The 17,522-nt window shown below is 44.0% G+C and overlaps 1 protein-coding gene across 6 annotated transcripts in view; it reads left to right on the forward strand.

Moving 5' to 3' along the window:
* CUNH1orf52 (chromosome unknown C1orf52 homolog) overlaps window positions 1–17,522 on the forward strand; it is a 21,365-nt gene continuing 3,843 nt past the window's right edge. Inside the window, exons 1-9 of one of the 6 annotated variants that reach the window (XR_006168841.1) lie at window positions 1–261; window positions 375–582; window positions 1,828–1,904; window positions 7,727–7,860; window positions 8,242–8,300; window positions 10,049–10,155; window positions 10,877–13,817; window positions 14,184–14,327; window positions 17,140–17,224. Coding sequence is in view for 2 of the 6 variants with exons in the window: in XM_042818974.1 (XP_042674908.1) it covers window positions 1–261; window positions 375–582; window positions 1,828–1,904; window positions 17,140–17,248 (655 nt within the window). In the remaining 4 variants the exon portion in view is untranslated. Of the gene's footprint in view, window positions 262–374; window positions 583–1,827; window positions 1,905–7,726; window positions 8,208–8,241; window positions 8,301–10,048; window positions 10,156–10,876; window positions 14,328–17,139; window positions 17,249–17,522 lie in introns of those variants that run through there. The other 5 variants (XR_006168840.1, XR_006168842.1, XR_006168843.1 and 2 more) reach the window with 5 other exon arrangements.

Here is a 17,522-nt window from a genome sequence, read left to right on the forward strand (position 1 = left end):
ATGGCGGCGGAGGGAGAGGATCCGCTGGGCTACTTCGCGGCCTACGGCAGCTCCAGCTCCGACTCGGAGGCCGACGAAGCCTCGGCCGAGGAGCGGCAGACAGGAGCCGGCGCAGCGGCGGGGAGCAGCCCGGGAAGCCGGCCGAAGCTGCCGCCGCCGGACGAGCTCTTCCGAAAGGTGTCCCAGCCGCCCGCCTTCCTATACAACCCGCTCAACAAGCAGATCGACTGGGAGAGCCGCGTCCTGCGGGCGCCCGAGGAGGTACGGCCCGGGGGGAGGGGGCTGCCCCGCCCCGCCCCGCCCTGCCCCGGGTTGTCCGCCGGCTTCTGAGGCCCGGCACGTGGGGCTGACTGCTTCTCTGCTCTCACCCGCAGCCGCCCAAGGAGTTTAAGGCGTGGAAGACGAACGCCGTGCCGCCGCCGGAGGTGTACAGCCCGCCCGAGAAGAAGCCTCCGCCGGCCCCCGCCGTCGATATGGCCATCAAGTGGTCCAACATCTACGAGGACAACGGCGATGACGCGCCGCGGCCCGCCGGCAGAGCCAGGTTCCTGCCGGAGGAGGAGGAGGAGCACGCGGTGTCAGGTAGGGCAGGCGAGGGGAGCTGATGCTGCCGCTGGGGCTCCCGGCCGGGTTGGTGCCCAGCTGCAGGGTATCCTGTGGCATACGGCTATCACTGGAGTCGCAGAACCGTTGAATGTGGAAAGGCCAGTGAGATAGATGGTTGTAGTTCAGCCATTGGTCCGTGCCCACTAACCACGTCCCTCCGTGCCACGCCTCCACGTTTTTCAAATACCTCCAGAGATGGTGTCTCCACCACCTCTCTGGATAGCCTGTTCCAATACATCAGCGCTCTTCCTGAGGATAAACTTTGCCTAATTTCCTCCCCTGTTGACTTTAACATTACTTTCTGCTTCTAAAACATATTTTCCAGCTTTTTATCTTATCTATTCAAACAGTACTTTTTTGGGGCAGGTACTATGCAGCGTCTACCATAACAAAGCCTTTCCTCAGTTGAGCTATGTTGAAACAGCAAAACATTCCTGTTCTGACCACATATCATCCACATTCTGAAAATGAGGATGCTGTTTGTTAGTATTCCTGTGCCTTTACTCCAGGCGTCTCACAGAATCACAGAATCACCCGGGTTGGAAGGGACCTCAAGGATCATGTAGTTCCAACCCCCCTGCCTAGCAGGGCCACCAAACATACACATTCAGATCAGGTTGCCCAGGACCCCGTCCAACCTGGCCTTAAACACATCCAAGGACGGGGCATCCACAACCTCCCTGGGCAGCCCGTTCCAGGGCCTAACCACTCTCCTTGTATAGAACTTCCCCCTAACATCCAACCTAAATCTTCCCTCCTTCAACTTCGATCCATTTCCCCTAGTCCTGCTGTTGTCAGCCCTTTTGAAGAGTTTACTCCCCTCGTGGGTGTAGGTTCCCTTCAGGTATTGATAGGCTGCAATGAGGTCACCCCGCAGCCTTCTCTTCTCCAGGCTGAACAAGCCCGACTCCCTCAGCCTGTCCTCATAGCGGAGGTGCTCCAGCCCCCTGATCATCTTAGTCGCCCTCCTCTGGACCCTTTCCAAAATCTCAATGTCTTTCTTGTACTGAGGGCTCCACACCTGGACACAGTACTCCAGATGGGGCCTCACAAGAGCCGAGTAGAGAGGGACGATCACCTCCCTGTCCCTGCTGACCACCCCTCTCCTGATGGAGCCCAGGATCTCAGATGTGGCCGAGTTAATTGTTCACGGATGAGGATGGTGTTCAACACAAAAATATGGCATTGCTGACTTTGAGTAATTCTGTCTTTTGTTTAAAGATGATGAAAAAGATGATGAACCAGCTTATGCTAAGAAACGGAAACTAGACTCCGGGGAGAAGACAAAGAGGAAGAAGGTATAAGCAGAATACGCTTGGTTTTAGTGTGATGAGAATTTAAATGAACTTGGATTCCTCTGGAATGTGGAACAAATACATGTTTACTGAATTTCTCTCTCCTGTTGGGTAGGGAATTTTATTTCAGCAGTATGCTTGCCTTTTGGAAAGCACAAAACTTAACGGACAGTGTTGTGGTAGAAACTCATCTGCTAAACAAAATTTAAACCTGTTAATTTAAAGAGGTGTCTTAAAACGTTGTGATGGAGACTTGTGCTCATGGGTACAGGATTCACTGGTATTTTGTTTATCAAGAAACCTGGTAGCGTGAGCTTTTCTTGACTGATTTTTCCATTGTGTCAAAGCCTTTTATAAAGGAGCATATACTAAAGATTCTTTAAGTATTGTACTGTGATTTGTTTGAATGATGCTGTTTTGAAATTTATGTAAAGATAGTCACTGGAATAAAACTACATTTTGAAACACCTGTGATATAAATGTTGCACTGCATGCCTGTTGAGTGGGCGCAATTAATTCTGTACTGTATGCATTTTGGTGCTGTATTTCTGAAGACTCAACAATCCTCAGGGTTTTGATGGTAATAAATACACAACTGCAAACGGAAATATTGACCTAAAAGTGGAGTTTAATATTAGATAAATCGTGATATTGTATGTTCTACATATAAAACATGAAGCTAACTGATAGAGGAATTGAAGCATTTGATGTATTCTTCCAAAAGCTGAAAATAGCAACTAGATATGTACATGAGAAATATTAAGATAAAGCTATGGCAGAGCCTTTACTGTCAAATTATGTTTACTGCAGTGCTAATGCTAGTTAAGCTTTTCATAGTATTTGGGCCAGTGCATGCTGCATCTGTGCTAACTGCTGCTTGGAATTTGGGGTCTGTAAATGGAAAAAGTAACAATGGGCTTTGAGGGGAAGGTAAGGGCTGCTCTAGGTTTATTGTCAGCTGAAGCATCTCTGCCTTAGAAATCTGCACTGAGATCTGCCTACTGATACAGGTTTATGTGGTTAAGCAATCAGTGTGCATGTCAACGTTCTACATTTTCCTTCTGTGTTGAGCTAACTTGAATTTGGTAGATTTTATACCCATATGTATATTTAATATTCATATTTTTTAAGTGATCTTTTAAAAATATTCTTTTAACCTCAGTATAGAAAAGTGTATTTGTGGTTAGTGGGTATATGCAGCTTCAGTCATCTACTTCAGATTGCAGTTGTCATGAGCTACTATTTAAGATCAAATGGTTTGAGCTCTTTTTACAGAGAAAGGAATTATAGTTTTGCTGATGTGTTGAAGTCAGTGTCTCTGAATGAAAATGCTCCCTCTGGTCAATTCTCTGTATCTTCTGATATCTCTGATATTGCTGAGAATTCAGCAGATGGCTGAAATTTGAGGGATTTGACATGAGGTGTGGGATTCAGTGGACTGCCTAATTCAAGACTCGCAGCAGTAAGCCTCTCTGCTGCTGAAGTGCTGCTCGAAGTATGTTACAGCTGAAGGTTAATGTCACTAGCTCTGGAAATAGGTTGCATTCCCACAATAGCCGTGGCCAAGAAGGCTTTTGTCCTCGTATTGTGTGCCCTGCCTTTCTGCGAGGCAGCTCAGGAAGTTAGCATGCTAATCACTCCTTTTGTTTTCAGATAATACAATATACTTGGTGTCCGGTTGTCTTGAAGCTAACGTTGTCAGATACTCAGTTTCCAAGGAGAAAAGTAGCATGTCTAATCAGAGAGAAGAATGATTAATTGTGTTATTTAGGCGCTTAGGGAAACCTCATTGTAAACAGGGACCATGGCAGCATCCCTATTCAGGATACATGGCAAAGACAACTATCTGTCTTCTTAGGACATCTGAAACAAGAAAGCCCGTCTGAAGTGGAGGTACCCAGATGAACCAACTCTGTTGCTGGATAAGTTTTATTGGTAGAGGTGGCTTGAGTCTAGGGAAGTTCTAGCATTGCTGCTCATGAAGCAGGCAGACCCTACAAAGAAGCCCAGAGCAGAGAGGGGACTGACCTTCCTGTGCTCAGAGACAACAATATGTCTGTTTTTTCTGAGTAACTGAGATTGTCTAAAGGAAATTTTGTATCCTCAATGAGTTGTAAAGGGAACTGCAGACCTCCCAGGCATGACTAACCTAAAGGCAAATTATGGCTCTGAAATTCAGAAGAATGAGAGGCATTTGGAAGTTCAGTCTGTGGGGCTACAGCCCAGAAAGCTTCCATTGAGAGCTCTGTTTCTAGTGGCAAGCTTTGATAGTGCGGTAGTTACTGAGCAGTACTGAGCTCTGGAGGGAGAAAAGCACGGCATGTGTATCTGGTACAAAGAGGCTGGTTGGAGCAGCTGGGTTGGGCTGGATAGAACACCACTGGTAGCCAGGAGAGGAAGAAAAGAAGAGAAAGCTCACTGATTTTTGTGAGGATTAGTAAAGTTTTACTCAATACTCTACAATGCTTCTAAGGAAAAATGGTGGTAAACTAAATTATAATCCTCATCTGGGGTTGGACTTCCAGGTCAAAATTACAAATGAATTATCAATGATACAAAGAACTGTGAGGCTGCAAAATTACCAGCTGCTGTTCAGGTTCCTCGAAGATGTCCGTATTCCAGGGAGGATGTCACAGCCTTGTGATTATAGGAGTGCATCCAACACGTGCAGTGGAAAAAGAGGCTCTTCTCAGTGCTCTTTTTGGATGAGTAGGAGTGATGCTGATTCCCAAAGCAGGATGAAAATGGTAATGATGTAGTGCTTAAAAAAAGGAGGTGAGGTAAGTGTGAAGAAATGAGCAATAAGAAGCTTTTCTAGTTTATTTCAGAAGCTGAAGAGAAAAGATGAGAAGCTGAAGGGCAAAGTGAGGTTTGGGCTGCTAATAGAGAAAATTTGCCTCCTCTGTGCAATGGGATCTGGGAAATGCATGAGCGAGTGCTTACTGAACTTAAACTGATAGCTCAGCTCAAAAATGTCTGCCTAGAGAACAGTTTGTCCTGGATTGTCTTTCAAGAGGAAACAGTGACAGGGAACATACACCTCCGCTTACACATGTGGAATATTGGCTTTGAAAATCAGCCTGTTACTAACTCAGCACTTGCACTGTTTTTATGATGAATCAAATGTAATGATGATCATTATGTGTAATGGGGGTAAAAAAAAAAAAAGGCAGTAAGAATCCCTACAAGCTTGATCTGAATTCTCTAAAAAAAAAAAAGATTTGTCAAGAGTAGAAAACCGGTGGCTGGAAGGCAATTTGTTTGCAATGAACACATTGTGCTGCCTCTAGATGCTGGCATAATAGCAGCTACACAATACAGATTTCCAGGAAAGGCAAGGTGATCTGGGGAAAAAAAATTCAAGTCAGTATAAAACTACAGCTGTTTCAGATAATGGCCCCCATGGCAGGCAATGCTTCCTCTGAGAAGTGCTGATGGAGAGATTGCTGCAAGGCATCACCCTGCTAGGCTGCTTGTTCCTATGTGGAAGCTCCATGCATGCCAACGCTATCGAAGAACTGATTCATTTACAAATGCTTTGTGATAAGCTTCAGGCTGCCAGTGTGAAATTGAATCCTGTGAAATGCAGTGTGTTCTACAGAGACGTTTATCTCGATCCTGTAATCAGTGAAGGAGAGGAAACGGGAGCTGTGTGAGGCTGGCTGCTCTTTCTCTGATGACAGGAAGCTCATTTGCCAGTTTGCTCATCTTGCAAAATCGAGGCAGAATTTGGATGAAAAGGTGTAATGCTTTCACTCACCAGCAGGATACAACTTGGGTTTTCTTTTGCTTAAAAGGCTCCTGTGAGCATTTGTTTTAGCTTGGGCCACTCAGTATAAATAAGTTCAATACTGACACAGACAGTTTGAGTGTGGGTTTAATGTGGGAATGGAGCAGTGTGTTGAAAGAATATAGCAGCTTGATGTTACAGATAAACAGACTCCTTAAAACTCCAAATGGGGTATGTTTAGAAAATCTCTTAGCAAAGGGAGGCACCTTAGTAAGAATATAACTCCAATCCTGCCAGCAATATTTTCTGGCTAAGGTCAGGCTTAAAACGTGATGCAATGAGAGGCATAGAGCAGCTAGGCATTCTGTGGGTTGGTCAGAACTTGAAGATTGAAACAAAAGCAGCATTTCTGTACAGTAAGTGATTGGCAAAATACAGAAAACTACCAACAGAAATGTCAAACAAATGGTTTGGTTGTTCAGGAAGCTTCCAGTGAGACATGGGAATCTCAGTGAATGATTCTTGATTCAAACCTTTTGGTAGCAGTGAATTCTTTTGTCAAAGCTACTTAAGTCCTATAATGAGAAACCAAGAAATAGTGGGAATAACAGAGGAATGGGGATTCTAGTGAGCTAGTTCTTCTTTTAAGTCTCTGAGGTATCACCGGTCAAAGGAAACAACAGGTATTCATTGGAGCCTGCTGAATTTGTGTCCTCAATAGATGTGGGCTTAGATCAGTTGGTCTTGGAAAGGGTAGTTGCACCACAGATTGGAATGGTTTTTTTGTTGCTGGTTCCTTTGAAGTATTTTCTTCAGGGCACTATGAAAAATTTGGAATTTCCAGGGAAGCTGGGACCTGTGGGGCTGGATTGACAAAAGAATGCAATGAATTCAGTGAATGGAGATAAGCATTTTTGGTCCTTATCAAATACCTTTATCAGCGCTCTTCATTTAGAAGATGAAGTGCCCTTCATCTTTAGAATGCTTTCATCTTGATAGCTTTCAAAAGATTAATCACACCTTTGCTCTGCTGTGGCTGTGAGCAACAGCATGACTGTTCTGTGCTTTGCTGCCTTCTAACAGCACAAGCTGTTCTTGGGGGCAAACACTGATTTCCCTTCCCTTTGCTTAGCTTCTCCCACCTCGCTCATCCCTGTGTATGGATTAACACAGAGTAATTCTGGGAAATAGTAACGGGGAGAGGAAGTGAAACCACAGGACTTACCAGAGGATGTTAATACTCTCCTCAAAACAAACCAAACAAACAACACCGCCCAGCAGCAGGCTCAAAGCAAAAGCAACTGTGAGCTTTTCTTTTGGGAGGCAGAATGTGGGCCACTGTTAAAATTTTCTGGCACTGTTGTTGAAAATTTTCTGACATGCCTTGATGAGTCAATAGAATTGCATCTTGTGTGACTGAGAGCTTTGTATATATCTGAAATGTTTCAAAGACTGGTAATTTAACATAGTTATAACGTCAGCGTGCCTGATAGCAAAAGCTTGTTTGCAGGCATGCTGTGTAATAGATAGGAACGCTGACTTTTGTATAAGCTCTGAAGTTTGCTTGCTATTAGTGACTTGTAACTGCTGTGTTCTCACAGGACCTTGGTGCATCACCACCTGCCTGTAAATATGCTGTATCTCTGTGGCAGTTTAAATAAGCCACGTTGCCATGATCTCTGACATAGTAATAAAATACTGCTTGCATCTTATGTACTTATATTTTTCTAAGTATCTATGTAGGTACCTACCCAGTAGAGGGAGCTTTTGCTAACTGCTGGCATCGTAGCTGCTTTAAGGAGCAGCACTACTTTATTTGATAGACCGCACAGAACCAACCTGCTAGTTTCAGGTTTTGTTGTTCTCTTTCTCTATGTTTTAATTAAAAAAGAAAAGAGAAAAAGAAGAAAAGCAGAAAAAGACGGCCTGTTACTCGGAGGTAAGAAAGTGAGGCAGAACTGGCTTTGAAAAGTTCTTCTCACCTGATTTTTCCACACTGCCATAAGCTTCTTGCTTTTCAAAGAAAACCAGACATGTTTGTAACTTGAATTTTAAGCAGAAGTTTTACATCTTTTTTTTTTTCCTTCTTTCATAGAACTTGCAGAAATAAGGCTGGCACCGGTAGGTCACCCAGTCCACCTGCCCCATTTCCCATGGGAGTCTGTGCTGGAAAACAGTGCTTCCCTGGAAGACAGCAATGCAGTGAACGCCATCACCTCTTTCAGTCAAGTTAGTAGATTAATGATTTGGTAGGAATCAGCACAAACATGCAGAGGAACAAGAAAGGTAACACCTTTCTTTTCCATTTTGGGAGGCATAAAACCCGTTGAAGTAACTCTATGGTTTATGGACTTATTTACAGAGTGGGGACTCCTATATATAAGTACAGGTGTAAATGGCTGAGGATGACATTTGGAATTATCAAACATGATTTATCTCAGGTTTTTCTCAGTTCTTTAGTTGTAACATAGCCAAATAAAATGTAATTCCTATGTCAAATAAAGATTCTAAGGTCAACGACGAACTTTAGCAAAAGATACAGCTCCCAAGGGCATTTTTTGTAGTCAAAACAGCCTAGTAATGCATAGTATCCATGTTCCCTTGGAGCAGGCTTCTGCTGAGGACTGCAATGCTGCTGTACCTGGAGAAGTAGCCAGAACTGAGTGCAGGTAGGTCCTACAATTTACTTACAGAGTAGCCCTTAAAAGCAACCTTTTTTCTTCCTCAAGTCTGCAAAAAGAATGAAGAGAAATTGCCATTATACAAGACAAGAAGCGGAGGTCCTAAGAACTGACAAACTGCATGTGCTTAGGTTTTTAATTAAAGACCTCATTTAACTTTTCACAGGATTTTTGGCTCCATACAAAGCTGGAAGTTAATTATTTTGTTTGCTGTGGAAACACCTAATGTGATGAGATGTGCTTAAAGGCAAAGGTCACCATGACTTGAATGTACTCCCTATAGCTCCATGCGTGCCTACATGGTCTGCTGCTGGATGTGACACAGGTGTGTCGCTGAGTGCTCTGAAATTCAGCCTTCAGCAGGCAACATGGGGGAACTCAAAGCAGTCATTTTTACACAGAGAATGTTATGCAGACCTTGGTTTCTGGTTTTTTGGGTTTTTTTTTCCCCCATTCTACAAATGTCCCACACGTTTTCATAATGCATGATTTCACAGAAATCCTCCTGAAAAGCTATCACATTTAGTAACAGATAGAACTAATTCCTAAGTAACTCTATAGCATTTTCCATTGGTGCTTTTTATATCATACTCAAGCATTAAGGACCAGAAATAAAAGCTGTAGGGAAAAACTGTCTCTCCTAGTACTTGCTAATTCATTTCAGAAAGTCTTGATTTTCCACTGCATATGAGTTTTATTTGTTAAATAAGCAGCTCTTCTGTTCTTACTGCAGAACAAGCAGATCCTCCTAATCCTCCTAGTCAATGCTATAGGGTTGTTGGGAAGCTATATGTGGTATAATCACTTTAATTCTATTTCTGATATCATGCTACCGGATCCTTTTCAATCTGTGGCTACATTTACATTAGTAAGTCGTTTGGCACAGTAAGACAATGTCTGTAATGTGAAAGCACACCGCAGGCTAACTCTGCTTTGCCCACCAACCTGCCACAGCTGGAGTGCATTGAAGGCACTCCTGGAGTGCATCTTCTGCTTTGGGCTTCATCCAGAAGGAATGCAGCTGATGTACTCTGAAAACCAAAGCACATGCTGCCAAGGCAGTGGGGAGAGTCACCTCAAAAGTGCACTACTAACCCCAGCCAGTAAGCTCCTGCTACCACGGCCTGCTGCAAGGACAGCAGCATCTGCAGGACACACCTCACTGGCCAAAATAAGCTTTGCTGAGGCAAATGCAACTGTATTCAGATTGAGTCCAAGCTTTATGCTTTTGGTAGTGTGCCAACACTGCCTTCTAAACTTAGCTTTTTCCTTGTCTTGAGTTGTTTTTGTGTGGTTTTTTTCCATGTTAATGGTTCTTATGTTAAGCATGGGGGTTGGTGGAGAGTGAAAACTACAGTAAGTTTAAGCACTTATCCTTGCTTATCCATTGTAGCCAGTCTAGTAGCATTTCTTGTTAGACGTGCCATTCATTGCTGCAGCAGTTTATATTTGAAGCTTAGCTATGTGTGCATCCCACTACAGGCCATGGAAAACCAGCTGTATATGAAGCAAATGATATGTGAACTCACTGACAGGACTATGGCACTGAGCACCTGGTTTGTGATAGTGGCTGAGGCCTTGTTACATATCTAACAGTAGAATAAGGAAAGTGATTTGTGTTGTTATTACGCCTTGAAAGAATGGATCCCTTTCCCCTCCCAGTGCTTTCTTCTCAGGCAAACTTGTAGCAAATTTGAATCTAGCAAGCTTGCAAAAACTTTTTCTTTGCCATGCAGTTGTCTTAAAAGATGAATTTCTCCCTGAGGACATTTCGGCAAGGTGAAGAGAGAGATTGATCGTTTCCAGATGCTCTTTGCTGGCAGGCAAAGAAAAACTATTTCAGGTAATGTTTGTGAGTGTGTTTCCAAAATATCCATTTTGTATGCAAATCGGGCAGGGAGAGTGCAAGCCAGCATGATAGACATCCTACAAGTGCCTGAGATACATAGGTTTTCATTGTTGTGGCTGTGGGTTACTAGGAGGCTCACCCCTGCTGACCTTTGGAGCTTCCCTTTTGTGTCTCCTATTTCCAAGCAGAGAAAGGAGGTATTTTTCATACAGAAATACAGAGGCCACGCTCAGTGTCCTCATTAGACAAATCACCCAGCACTCCTTGCTTTAAAGTGGAATCAGACAAGTAAAAATCCATCACTCATCTTTTATTTGATGAGCTGTGTGCCTTTGCTGGTAAGCTTCCTAAATACTTCTTGCTGGCATGACTTGGCAAATGACAATGGATTTGCCAAGAGGTTTCTGAGGGAATACCCTGCATCACAGAAGCAGAGAGACCTGATATATTTTACATTATCTGAGACAGTGGACAGATGGGGAGAGTGAGGGTACATTAGCATCCTGTGCTTGGTGCACTCCATTTCAGCCTCTTGCAGAGCACAAGCAGGACTCACACAGCAGCAACTGGAGTCACTGCTGCTTCTGCCTGTGCACAAGAAGTCAGTACTTACTTGGGTGCTGACTGCCTTGCCTGGCAGGAACATCCTGTCTCTAATGACTACAGTTTGATGACTTCTTAATGGTGAAAACTGAGAACCAACCGTTTCTTTTAGAGACCCTGATGTCTAGAAGCAACATCTGTGTCTCACTCTAAGCAGTTGTGCCACTGAGTGGTGGAAGCCATGGGATCATGTCTATCAGAAGCAAAGGATGTGCCTCTTGGTAAGCAGTCTTTCACTTCCAGCTGTTATACTTCTCAGGACAGCCAGTATGACAACACATCTGCTTGTGCACACTGAATCAAAGCAATCAGCTCTTGTAAGCCTGTCTCCATTCTGACACTGGTCTTTAAACCACTTAAACTGGTTGTCATGACTACTGATAACGATACTGAAGCTGTGTCCTGTAGCAGAAGTACAGCTTGCCCTGATGAACGGGACAGAAGACCCTGTCTAGTCCTGGGGGCAGAGGCAGCACTGCACTTTGCATCTAGAACTGGCAGCGGGATGGACAGAATTCTGCTCTCCGGTGACAGAACCCAGGACGCGGGCAGCATCCCTGGCTGAGCCCTTCTAGGGCCAAAGAAACGCATAGTGGGCCTGAGGTTTGGAGCTGGGATGGCCCTACTTTGAGCAAGTAAGTCCTCTGTGGAACTCTGTCCTGGTACTTATCCCAAAAGTGGTCAGCAACTCAGATGTGACTTAGTAAGTGAGGATAAGGAAGGAAAGAGAGAGAAAAGAGGGAAAGGTGAGAGTATAGTTCTCTGAGATTGTTTGGGTAGAGCAGGCGAATACCTAAGGGCCCTCATTACTGTGCAGAAAGGAAAATGAGGTTTAGAGGACAGGTTTAGAGCACTGCTTCGCTTGCTGTGTTTCAGAAGACAAGCAGAGGGGGAAGGTGGCTCCAAGTCAGGTTTTAGAGTGTTCTCTGTGAGAGCAGGATGTAGGTAGGAGGAAGCCAGAAGAAATTGAACCTCATCGTTTTTGTGATTGAAGAAGAACCAGGTACTATGCCAAAGAGAGCTTTGAATCCAAACACATGGTGCTAATGGTTTTGATGTGCTGAAGCTGTGGTTGGCCGCCTGTAGTGCTCCAGCGTGGCTGAAATGCATTGTCGGTGTGGGGGCAGAGTGTGCCTGTGTCTGTGTGTGTAGCCGACTTTCCCTTTCCAGGCCTGCAGGTTCTGACCTGCCAGCCACTGCCCAGACAGAGCCCTGCCGATATGGCAGCACGGCAGCTCAGGTGGGCTGCTGATGTAGTGGGGTCTGAGCAGGAACCGTAGCCATGATGCCTGATAGACAGCACACGTGGTTAGAATGTGCTGGGTGGAGTCCTATTCTGAATGATGCTAAAACTGGCAGCTTTGCAGTGGGACCTGATCTTTCTTTCTTGTTGTTCATGAAGATAGAAGCCTCTATGTGGTTGAAATCTGTTTTGTTGTGTTTGGTTGCGGGTTTTTATTTTGAGGAGAAGGGAGGTAACTTCAGGTCTTCAAAAGTAAAAAAGAGATCAAAACCCTGGCAACTGTTCAAGACAAATGAGAAACCTCCCAATGAAGGGCTTTCTGTCACCTTGGAGACATCATTTAAAAAAGCGAGGTAGAGTAATTTTAGTTTCAGACTTCCCTTTGTCCTTGTCCCTCCCATGCAAATTCTGTTTTTGTACTTACATATCCTGTTTAGTTTTGCTTTTTTTCTATATAAACAGGGGAATTTGGCAAAGCTAGGAGAACACTGGAAATGACCTTGCACATGATGTTTCAGAGCATAAAACCAGTGCTTGGAAACAGACAAAGTTAAACTTGCCCAATAACAGATTAAAAAACAAGATCAAACATTTTCAGATCATACAGATAAACATAAAAAGCTTGGAAGTCTTATTTTATATTCTTGGACTTTTATGTGTTGCTAGGTCTTTATTCTGCAGAAGAATATGGGATTTAGGCAACAAGGTTTTTGTGATAAGAAGAGAGGATGGAGAAAGATTAAATAAGGAATAATCTAATATGCAGTATGGATGTAATCTAGTAACTATTCACTGCCAGAATGGGCACTGTTGTTCTGTGCTGTGGAGCTGCAGGGGTTACCAGGTGAGGCTGTGCCATGGCTGGAGACGGGAGCAATTAGAGAGGAGATTAGGATAAAGTAGTGCTTCTATCCACTAAAGAATGTAAATATTTTGAATATTTTCAATAGCTCACACTTCTCAATACCAAACCTCCTCCAAATGGTACCATGCAGGCCAGCTACAGGAAGCACGGAAGCCTTTCTGTGTACCTGAAATTACCTGAGATACGTAGGCTTTCCGCTCCCACTCAGAAAATATTTCAAAACAAATTGTTTTAAAACTGACAGATTAGATTACATTTAAATATCTATTTTATTGTCCTGGTAATGTTCTTGGAATGTGGGAGGGAGCCATGCAGGACGGACCGGCAGTCAGCGTGCCGGTGCCCAGTGCCACCTCCTCCTGCAGGACTGCCACAAGCAGTGCAGGGTGGGAAAAGATCCTGCACAGGGCCGTGCCATGGGTTGCACTGCACAGCCACAAGCAGAAGTTGCATACGCCCCTTTCTATGCAACACATTTTAGAAGAATATCATGCGATCAGATGTAAGCTGTACTGCTGTGCACGTGTGCACTGCTGTCTGATGGAGACCACCACTTCTTAACCACATGCTTAACGAGGCTTATTCAGTACAGATTCAATATACTATGTAGTTACTGTGTGATTTTTAGATAATTCCTACACACCACCTTTTCCATAAATGCTTTTCATAGAACAATCACTGACATCTTATCTTCCCCTCCTGGTTGCTGCTTTTGGGATAACTCTGTGTTTCCTCACAGCCACCCCTCAGTCTGGTGGTGCCTGTTGACGTGTCATGCTGTAATGCACACTCCACCTCAAGGAGGATAAGGTGGCATTTCAGCTATGTTCATGCCATAGGATGCCTGCTGCTTTGGATGAGGGGCAGGGTGGCTGTCAGCACTTCCAGCTCGGGAGCCGTTTTTGATAGCAGCCATGGGGAAAGCCAAAGAAGTCAAACGTTGAGGTGAGTTTGGGCCAAGTGTGATGCCCATGTCTGCCGATGACATCAGTGCCAGGAGGCAAGAGCTTGTGGCCCATAGCAGGGGCACACTGAGCTGTTGTTATGGCTCAGGCCTTGCAAGTGTGACCAGTGAAGGGGCGCAGAGCACAGGCAAGATGCTACACTGGCACCTCCTGTAAGCCAGGACTGACAGAAGAGCTGACCAACACCAGGTTTACGTGTTTAGAAATATCTTCTAACAGGAAGAGGCACTTAAAACTAGATTGGCCTGAACGTGAGCAGACAAGATTTGTGATTAAGGCAGCACAGATTAGTTTATAAATGTATTTTTTCACCTCAATTTTCTTGGATTCTGTTGTGTCTACTAAGGGTGAAGCCAAAGAACAAACATTATAAGGGACACAAAGAATTAAAAGAAGCTTGGCCACAGTACCTCCCCATAAGCTGCTGTGTGACTGCCTTTTGTGTCATCATAGTGCTGAAGGAGAGCTGGGAGCGAGCTGTCAGCAGATGGTAAGCAGCAACCCTGGCAGGTTTGCAAATGAGGGAATTTCCCTGCCTGAGCCAGTGGGATGAAGTACTCATCTTTGCTGGATTGCTCTTTACAAGTCAAGAAAGCCCATCAGGTCAAAACATGTGCTTCACTGTGGCTGGTCTAAGGAGGAAAGCTTTTTTTCTCCTGAGCACCACAGCTCTTTCTCTGTTCCACTTGGTAGGTACACTCCAAGAGATGCAAAGAAATAAGCAAGAAAAAAAAAAAACAAAACCAAAAAACAAAAAGAACAATAACAAACCCAGGCTTCATTTACTTTTCTAGTTTTCAGTCACCCTAGTGAAGTGGTGCTTCTGTTCTGCAAACAAGCTGGATATGAGCACACTGACACACGCACAGACTTCAATGTCATTGCCTCTTACTACCAGCTGCACTGTCTGCTCCCTTTGCTACACACACAGTGGAGAGACAGAACAGAGTGGTTCGTATGTAAAACTCCACAGGGTTTCTCTGGCTCTTTTTTTCTTTCTCATTTTGTGGCTTTGCAGCATACAGAGTAGCTATGATGAAACAATTACATACGCAAACATACAAAGGTGTTTGTTTTTTCTGAATGATAAAATTATTTTGAAGATGTGAAAACCTACAGAAACAGCATAGGTTGCTTAAAACTGGAGATTATAACTACAGATTTTTGAGCACAACACAGTATACAAAGTTCTTAAAAAGGATCTGTGATCCAATTTAAGGACTTTCCACCTCTCTTCTTAAATACTGGCTTTCCTTTTTACTACATTTGGACCCTTTGCACTTCACTCAGAGTTGGAATTCAGAGTTCTGAGGCTGATGATTGAATAAAAATTACTATTTCTAATGGTAGAAGTGGGAAAAAAAGGAACTTCAAGAAAGGGGATTCTCCTCAGAACGTGTTCATTAAATGTGTTCTCCCAGTGTGAACTGGAAATCATTCAAGGTATTTTCCTTACTTATTGAGTTTTGCAGGATTTTTAATTAAATATGCGTTGTATGTGCAGCAATTTTAGGACACTCTACACAGCAGCATTTATGGTAGATGCACCCAGCAGTGCTGAGGGTCTGCCTGCCTGTGCTGTGCTCCTGCTCAGCGTCAACAGATACTGCTCTTGGATGCAGCTCATGGCTACTTAGGAGATGAGTTCCTAAGTTTGGGCCAGTATGCAAATACTGTGAGAAACTGAATGATGGCAATGACTTTGTGACAGCACACTGCTGAGAATTTTGCTCTTCTTGGGGCAGAACCAGCAGGAAAATTCTTTCTTGTGACTTACGAATGTGGTCCCAGCCAGAAGCATATAGTATAAAATAGAGAATGGTTATTTAGTATTTTAAGTTCCTTTGAAGAGGCTCTTCTGATGTTTAAAGCATAAACTTGAATTTGTTTATCTTTTGCCTGACCATACGACGTTCTCGTCTTCAGTGTTAACATTCACTTCAACCCATGTGGAATGTCACTGATCTGTCGGTTTTGTCTCCATGTTAGGAGAAGGCTATGGTGATGATGGTCATTACACCTACTATTTTTACTGTGTGGGTGATGCCTTGGCTTCCTGTTAGCCAAAATACTTTGGTATTTTTAGCATATCTTCAGGGGGACTGGCATCCTGCAATAGCACTCTCATGCTGTAAGATTGCAGAGGTGGTAATGACAGTGCTGAAGTTCAGTGACATGCTTTGGAAAGCTCACTGGGAGGTTAGCATGTGTTTCCTAAAAAGACAAACATAATCTCAACAAACTAGGTGCAAGATACGAAAAAGAGCTTGAGTTTCTGACGCACTGCTGTTTGAATAAAGTGCAGAAGGCAGAACCATTAATGTTCCAGCTGCCTAATTCGGCTATGAACTGAAATATTTTCATCACACTGCTTATTTGAATCATTTCTTATTGCTTTCCTGTTTAATTTTAAATTTAGCTTAGCAGGACAAGCAGACTACTGGCAGTACAAGAGCATCACAGGATGGACTGGCAGAGCTTGTGTTCCTGGGAGCGTCCAGCAGTTGGTGGCTGCCAGCCAAAACCTGTGCTGGGTATGGGATCTCAACAGCGCTGCCTCTTAATGCATTTTTTGGATTAAGGAGATTTTTGGCAAGGATGTGCTTGAGGAGAGAGTCACCGGTCTGAGCCAAACACTTGGCTGCTCTAGAAGTCTAAAATTTGCTTTTAAATAGTGCACCCCCAACTTCAAATGGGGCTGGAGACCAGGGAGTCAGTGGTGGAGCCAGTTTGGTCATAAACATCTTTGCTTTTGTCTGGCCTTTAATCTAGCAGGCTACTCAGGTCTAGAATATAAATGAATTAGTGCCCTGGTTTGTCCTTGTAAGAAGATAAACAGCTGTATTCCAAACCTGGGAGCCACTGGGGTGCCTCATCTGGCTGATCAAGAATAGCTCTGGGGGTAACAAAGATGTGGATGGCTGGAGTGGTGTCTGCATGCGAAGATCAGCTGCTCTGCAGGATGGAGATAATGCGTGCTGCCATTAGTGGCAGCAGGAGCCAATAAGTTTCCATGGAACTGCTGCTTTGGTCCATTTGGATATCAGGAAGGCAGATGTTGTCAGTAACTGGAGTGCTCAGAGATTTTATTGATTAACAAAATCTTAGTCTGGTGATGGGGGAAAAAAAACAAACAAACTTAAAAACGTTTTTCGTGTACAGAAAAATGCAGCCTGCTATTTGTTTATAGTCACACTGTATTTAACCAGTCCTGAATGTTTGTCAGTGTCCCAGTGAGAGCTCTTCAAGTTGGTGCAAGCTCTGTTCCCATCCCACTGAAGTCACTTTCACATTCTGTACAGGGCCTGCTGAAGCGAATCACGTTCTGCACTGTGTGCTCTGCAGCTCCTGAACAAAATGGGCTGAGCTGGAAACAAAAGCTGGGCTTTGACTCGTGCTGCACTGGATCAAGTGAGTTCCAGCCAGATCCTTAATGTTATTTTATCTGCAGGGGTTGGTTTTTTTGTTTTGTTTTTGGTGGGGGTTTTGTGTGTATGTGTGTGTGTGTGTGTGTGTGTGTGTGTGTGTGTGAGAGAGAGAGAGAGAGAGAGATCAATGCCACCTCTGTTGGGCAAATACAGGATGCATAGGGATTTAAAAAAAAATAAAATCTAGCTGCCAACAAGAAAAAGTGCTTTGTAACCAGTGTTTGGAATGGAAACAATTTAAAGATATGGATCAAACT

This window comes from Centrocercus urophasianus, unplaced genomic scaffold, assembly GCF_019232065.1.
Source record: "Centrocercus urophasianus isolate 14NV4802_14NV808 unplaced genomic scaffold, USGS_Curo_1.0 seq_18, whole genome shotgun sequence".
NCBI classification, from domain to species: domain Eukaryota; kingdom Metazoa; phylum Chordata; class Aves; order Galliformes; family Phasianidae; genus Centrocercus; species Centrocercus urophasianus.